Below are 7,633 nucleotides of genomic sequence, written 5' to 3'. Positions count from 1 at the left end.
TGGAGGTGGGGGGTGAAGGGGGGGTGGAGGGGAGGTGAAGGGGGGGTGGAGGGAGGTGGAAGGGAAGGGAAGTGGAGTGAGGGGTGGGTGAGGGGAGGTGAGGTGAAGGGGGGTGAGGGGAGGTGAAGGCCGCTCCCTCACCCGTCCGGCCGCTCACTCACCCGTCCGGCAGCTCCCTCACCCGTCCGGGCCGCTCCCTCACCCGTCCGGCCGCTCCCACGTGGATCTGAGGCGGGAGGCAGCTTGTTGTGGCCGCTCCCCCGCTGTGTCCCGGGCGCTCGCTCGCTCCGCTGACTGTAGCGGCGCCGGGGGGGGGGGGGGGGGTGGAGGGGAGGTGATTTGAAGGGGGGTGAGGGGTGGGTGAAGGCCGCTCACTCACCCGTCCGGCCGCTCCCACGTGGAACTGAGGCGGGAGGCAGCTTGTGGTGGCCGCTCCCCCGCTGTGTCCCGGGCACTCGCTCCTCCGCTCACTGTAGCGGCGCCGGGGGGGGGGGGGGGGGGGGGGGGGTTGAAAGCGCGGGAGACACGGGGAGAGGAGGACGTGCGCGCGGGTGTGAAGGCTGATTTCGGGGAGGAAGAGGCGGAGGCGGGTATGTGAGCCCCCCCCCCCCCCGGGTTATACAATGCTGCTAATGTACACCCCCCCCCCCCCTACTGTGTGTGTGTGTGTGTGTGTGTGTGTGTGTGTGTGTGTCCCTGTGTGTGTGTGTGTGTGTGTGTGAGTGAGTGTGTGTGTCCCTGTGTGTGTCCCTGTGTGTGTGTTTGTGTCCCTGTGTGTGTGTTTGTGTCCCTGTGTGTCCTTTGGGCCGTCACTCCGCCTCAGGCCAATGAGAGGTGTGCGGGGGCGGCCCAAGGGACCAATGAGATTTCCCCTAGGGACACCGGACATCCAGCAGGCAGGCAGGCTGGCATGCATGCATGCAGGCAGGCATACAGTGCTTTCACTAATATAGTATAAGATATGCAAATACATATGCAAACAAAATACAGTACATTGGCATACATGGTTAACAAGATTATACAGTGGCGAGAGTTTGTGAATCCCTTAGGATTTTCAAATATTTTAAAATGTTGGATCTTAAATAGGTCCTAATAATAGATAAAGATAACCTGATCAAACAAGTGACACTAAAACATGATCTGTTTTCAACATTTACCCCACAATGATTCAACATAAAATATCCACGTGTGAAAAAGTATGTGAACCTTTAGTCAGTACCTGCTGGCACCCCCTTGAGCAGCAATGACTACATGTTTTGTGTATCTGCTGGTCGGTCTCTCACATCGGCTTTTAAGAAATTTTGGCCTATTTCTCCTACAGAACTGCTTCAACACGTTGACGTTTGAGGGCTTCCTTGCATGGACAGCTTGCATCAGGTCCAACCACATTTCTATGGGGTTTAGGTCTGGACTTTGATTAGGCCATTCTAAAATGTGGAATTTCTTCTTCTGCAGCCATTCTTTTGTAGATCTGCTTGTATGTTTAGAATCATTGCCTTGTCTTGCGGCATGACCCAATTTTCGCTTCAGCTCACGGATGGATGGCCTGACATTCTTCTCTAGAATCTTCTGATACAATTCAGAATTCATGGTCGTCAATGATGGCAAGCCATCCAGGTCCCGAGTCAGCAAAGCATCCCCAAACATCACACTCCCACCACCATGCTTGACGATTGGGACGAGGTTCTTCCATTCGAACGCAGTGTTTGGTATTCACCCAACACAATGTTTCTCATTGGGGCCAAAAGTTTATACCTTTGACTCGTCTGTCCAGAGAACATTGTCCAGAAGTCTTGTGGATCATCTGTGTTCTTTGGCAAACTTCAGACGAGCAACAATGTGTTTTTTAGAGCAGTGGTTTCATCCTGGCTGTCCTTCCATAAACACCATTCTTGTTCAGTCTTTTTCTGATAGCTGAGTCATAAACAATCACATTAGCCAAGGCGAGAGTGGCCTGCAGATCCTTTGATGTTACTCTGGGGTTCTTTGTGATGTCTTGGGTGATTTGCCGGTTCTTGGAGACATTTATGGTAGGAAGACCGTTCCTGAGTAAAGGGACTGTGGTATTGAACTTTTAATTTGTTGAGGAGTGCATTGGGGAAGCCCCAAATCCTTAGAAATGGTTTTGTAACCCTTTCCAGACTGATGAGCATCAATAACTGCTTTTCTGAGGTCCGCAGATTTCTTTTGATCATGGCATGTTTCCACACGCCTATATGGTGAAGACCAAAGTTTCTGATCTCTAAACTCACCCCTGAAGATCTACCCAAGTATTTAAACAACTGATTTTTATTATCCCTTTTTCATCTAGCGGATAAAACCAGGGTTTCGCCTCTTTTGCACATACCCTGACTCCTACTCATTGTTTGTCAAATTCATACATCATTTTGTTTCAAAAGACATGGAATTGGCTATAAATCATATTGATATTTAAGAAAAGACTGATTTTGATTCAGGAATGTTATCATGGAAATTCTATAATTATCATTGGGGTTCACAAAGTTTTTCTTGACATGGCATATTGGATGTAAATATTGCAGTATTATCAAATTGTTGGCATATTTCATATTTAGTTACCATATATTTGCCTACTAAAACTACTGAACCCTATTTACAAATTTAAATCAAGATAAAAATGGGGGATTGTATTGGGCACACTGGCTACTTAAGTGAAAGAAATCTGTCCTGCACTCAGGCAGCTTGGTAGAAGCACACTAGGTGTCAGTGTGTGTCACAATAGTGGAGCTGGAGAGTATGCATGGGCCAAAGTAAAGTCAAAGCCGGGAAGGAAAAACCTTACCTATGTAGGCTCCTAAACCTGGTCCTGATCTCCGATGTCTGGACGTGCAGCCTTCTGAAGAAATTGGCAAAGGAAGAAAGGAATCCGGCGCTACAGCATGTAACAAACTCCAGGGCACTTCCGGGTTAGAACACAAACTTTATTGGACCCTCACGAACAAACAGCTACACCACAGTCTCCCCCTCAACGCGTTTCACGCTAGAATCAGCGCTTCGTCTTGGAGTGGGGAGATGTGGTATGAGCCTGAATATTTCAACATAAAAAAGCCCGCGAAAATGGACTTAAATTTAACCCCTGATATACCAACATTGCTTTAATCATATCTAGCTCACAATAAATCATGTTTAAGCACCACTTATAGCTCTCATTGTATAGTTATATATAATTTGTGGTTTTCTAAATGCCAGATATGATATATTGAATGTAATATAAACAGGGATACTATGCTAGGCATACAGCCTCTATGCAATAATTCCCAATTAACCTGGTATCTAGGACTATTATAATTAATATTGAACTGCAAACATAATATTTTCTTATCATGTCAGCCATATCTCAATGTTATTATAACTAACAAATAGAGAAAAGTTAAACTTGCTCAAAACATTGTAAATTAAGTAGTCCAAAAATAGCAGGGACAGAGAAGAGAGGAAAAAAAGGAATAGTGAAGAAACAAGAGGGGAAGGGGGGTGGAGTGGTTCAAAATTAAATCATTCATCACATGTCAGACAGAATGTGTTGTATATCTACTGATATGCGGATGCAGCAAACAATATGTGGGCCTCACTAGCAGAATTCTTAAGATTCGTGATCTTGAGCTTTTGAGACTTATAAGGAATAAAGATATGCTGCAACCGGTATCTATTCATTTCAATACTTGTCCATTGGGTTCAGTAGGGTCATTACAGTGTATAGCATTAGAACATATCCGATCACCCCCACGTGGTGGAGATCGCATTAAACTCTTGCACCAGCGAGAAGCACACTGGATCTTCACACTTCAAACACTGCAACCCAATGGACTAAATATTGAATGGGACCTGCGTTGTTTCCTCTGAGATGTATTTCTTATGATTCTGCACTATGATTTAACTATACTTCACAATATGACATTGGAATTTATAGTTGTAATTATATTCTATATGTTTTTAATGTGTTATTTTGCCTCTTCCATATTCTCTTTTATTATTTTTTCTATTTCTTCTTGTACCCATCATCTCCTCCCTCCCCACCCCCTTCCCCCTTGTTTCTTCACTATTCCTTTTTTTCTTTCTCTTCTCTCTCCCTGCTATTTTTGGACTACTTAATTTACAATATTTTGAAATTAATCTGCTCAAGGATGTCTTCTGTATACCCCTTTTGTATTGAAAGCCCTCTCCCACCTGAAACCTTACTCACTGCCCCACACCTTTTGGAGTGCCCTTCCCCCTCAATAGCCAACTGGTACCCTTGTTCATCTTTTTAAAACACACCTGTTTAAAATGCAATTAAAAAGTAAATTGCACCCTTGTGCTGCTATGTACTTTGAAGCACCAATCTCCCAGACCTAGGGGGGGTATTCGTTTGTTTTTCTCCTTAAAACCAGAGGGTGCTCACAGAGTTGAACCGTGATACTCATTGCTCCAGGATCAAGCCTGATGTATCCATATAGCCATTACACCAATGGTCTCCTATTCATGTTGACTAACCCTTAAGTGCAATGTTATTTGCTGGGAGACAGCTGTGATAGACACTATATGAAATCCTGGGCTCCTTAGTGAGAGATGTTAGAATTTTCTGCTGCACTAAAATCGTTGACTACAATCAGGGCCGCCAACAGAAATCATAGGGCCCGGGACAAATGAAAGGAGCAGCCCCCCCCCCCCCCCCCCCCCCCCCGAACCCATAGCGCACCTACCACGAAAAAATCTTTTTTAGCGCGCAACTTTTACTTAACTGTTTTCTTATTGTGATACAGAAAAAAACATTACAATGCAACCTGTTTATTTTTATATTTTCAACTAAAGACATGTGACTGCCTGCCTGGGTGGCTGAGTGGGTGGGTGGGTGAATGAATGGTGGGTGGGTGGGTGGGTGGGTCAATGTTGACGGTGGGTGAATTACAGTGGGTGAGTCAATGTTGACGGTGGGTGGGTGGCTGACAGTGATTGGGTGGGTGGGTGGATGACAGTGACTGGGTGGGTAGGTGGATGACAGTGACTGGGTGGGTGGGTGGATGGATGACAGTGACTGGGTGGGTGGATGACAGTGACTGGATGGGTGGGTGGATGACAGTGACTGGATGGGTGGGTGGATGACAGTGACTGGGTGGGTGGGTGGATGACAGTGATTGGGTGGGTGGATGACAGTGATTGACTTGGTGGGTGACAGTGATTGACTGGGTGGGTGACAGTGATTGGGTGGGTGACAGTGACTGACCTTGACCGGGTTGGTGAAGCTTGCCGCCGGACTCTTTCCCCTCCTGCTCCCGATATCCCCGCGGCAGCTGCCCGGGAGGGGAGGTGGGCTCGGGGGGAGCGTGGGAAGCTGGCCGCGGGGGGAGTGCAGGAAGCTGGCCGCGGGGGGAAGCAGGCCACAGGAGGAGCTGGTACTTCCCCCTCCGTCCCATGTTGGGGGGAGGGGGGGGTGGGGGAGGGGCCGCCGCAGGTGGAGCGGGTACCTCCCCCTCCATCCCACGTTGGGAGCGGGGGGAGCGGGCCCTGCACATGCGTGCCGGGACGCGGGGGAATCGCCACCATTTTTTTATTATTATTTTTTTTTTAATGTATCTAATTAACTGGCGCCCGGCCGTGCCCCCCTGACCCAAGGGGCCCGGGATGCCAGTACCCTTTCTCCCCCGCTGCTGGCGGCCCTGACTACAATACAGGTCCACACTCATCCGGTGAGTGCTGAAAGAAGGTTGACCTTTTTGGTTCTCGGAATGTTCAAGCCTCAATAACAATAATATTCTTAATATAAACCTCAGCAAATCATATGCAATTTACTTTCTTGTAGATCATAAAATCTATGGTTTGCAATTCTTTGCCCACGTATATCAGTAATGTCATTACAAATGCAAAATATTTTTTAATTTTTTTAAGTCAATTGAATAGGAAGGTATACAAATATTTTATTCGGTGTCGCAACTACACAATATATGTATGGTTGTTAATCACTTTTAAACCTGCCAGAAGATATAAGAATAGGATTTGTAAGTAAGTGCTCCGGAGACAAATTGATAAAATGTCTTATTTTTTATTTTTATTGATGCATCTATTTTGTAAGTCTAGAATTTAACTAGGCTGATCAGTGAGTGTCCGCTACGGTATCTCAAAGTTATGAAACTTTGTAGAACCCTGCCCCAGACCACCCACACACCCCGCCCAGTAGCAGCCATTATAAATGTCCATGTAGGAAAATGCTATATCCAGTAACGTGGGTTTTGTGGATGCAAGCCCCCTTAAATTGGGAAGATTGGATGTTCCCATTTTAGCTTGACTTGAGACTGACGCTATCCAAGTTACGCAGGACAGGAGATACTTCCCCAATGTTAGCACTATCTCCTCGTTGCTGCCATATAAATAAAGAATCTCCTAGATCACGGGTAAAACAATCAGACCTCCAGGGTATTCTGGGGTTTGAGGGGCTGCCTGACCCAGTATGTACAGGCTGATGTCCCCATTTTAGTCTCATAAGGAGGCACCTCTGGGTGCAACTGTTTAAAAAAAAAAAAACACCGCTGTGACCTTTTTGGTTATACATGTCGGGCAGCAATCAAGGGGTAAAATGTGCCATTTAAATAGGGATGCTTTACATTATTGGTTGTAATTCTCGTCATTTTGCTTATATGCCGTTTGTGAGGGCACAAAAGCAGCAAGACTCGCATAATGAATTCTAATACTTTTTACTTTATTTTCAGGTTGTATACTTCACCAAAGAAAAAATTAACCCCTTTGCAGAAATCCATAAGTCCACTGGTTTGGTGCAGGCAAGTTTTTGACAATCCAAGTCCTGATTTGGAATGTGCTAAAAAGTCACTCATCCATAGACTTGAACAAACATTGTCAGGTGAGTGCAGCGTGTGCAATATTTTGTTTGGGGCATTTGTTAAAGCAGCCCTTCCCTCCCAAAATAAAGTGTATCATTTTGCCAGTATTTGTAAAGATAAGCTAAGATGGCTGTAACGTCACCCAGTTGAAAGCTGCAGAGATGTATAATAATGTTGTCACAACACTTTATTGGCCAACAGAGCTAGGCTGATCACTGTGGCCATATTGTTTCTCCCGGGCAGGAAATCCCAAGATATTTTTTTCCCCCTTATAACTTGTTTTTACAGCAGAAATACGGGTTAACTTTTTGCTTTTTTTTGTTACAGGCTTTGAACCCCATTCATTTCAGTTCCGTAGACCCCCGGCTTCCAGAGATGCTTACCTCCATAGTGGTGCCAGTATCTCTGCAGGCAGAGAAACTGTTCCTTAATCTAATGGCGCTTTAGATGTCCCACAAGCCAACAGGAAGCCGTGACGTCGTCCGGTATGACTTCCTATCTGCTTGTGTGACCTGCACCTTTTCAAGGCATCCCCTACGGTGGCAAGCATCTGTGGAAGCAGCAGGGGGTCTGCGGAGCTGAAATGGTGTTCGGGCCCGCTGCATCAAACCATGTAATAACATTTTTATTTTTTCTGTTAACCTGTGTTACTGATTTTTAAGGCTACTCCATCTGTAAAGTGTTCTTTGACTACTTTGGAAACTGACTTAACACCAATAATGTATGCAAACTCTGAATTTAAGGCACTGCAGTTACCCAAGCTGCTGTTAACAGAACTGTTGCAAGATTTTCTGAACACTTTATAA

The 7,633-nt window shown here is 45.8% G+C and overlaps 1 protein-coding gene across 2 annotated transcripts in view; it reads left to right on the top strand.

The window, feature by feature from the left end:
- The window catches only part of SLAIN2 (SLAIN motif family member 2), a 54,940-nt gene that overhangs the window by 26,765 nt on the left and 20,542 nt on the right, over positions 1-7,633 (top strand). For both annotated transcript variants that reach the window (XM_075566822.1, XM_075566832.1), the window contains exon 2: positions 6,699-6,847. In XM_075566822.1, coding sequence (XP_075422937.1) covers positions 6,699-6,847 — 149 coding nt within the window. The remainder of the gene's footprint in view (positions 1-6,698; positions 6,848-7,633) is intronic.

Source organism: Ascaphus truei, chromosome 1 (assembly GCF_040206685.1).
Source record: "Ascaphus truei isolate aAscTru1 chromosome 1, aAscTru1.hap1, whole genome shotgun sequence".
NCBI classification, from domain to species: Eukaryota; Metazoa; Chordata; class Amphibia; order Anura; family Ascaphidae; genus Ascaphus; species Ascaphus truei.
This window is presented reverse-complemented; position numbering and strand designations above follow the sequence as displayed.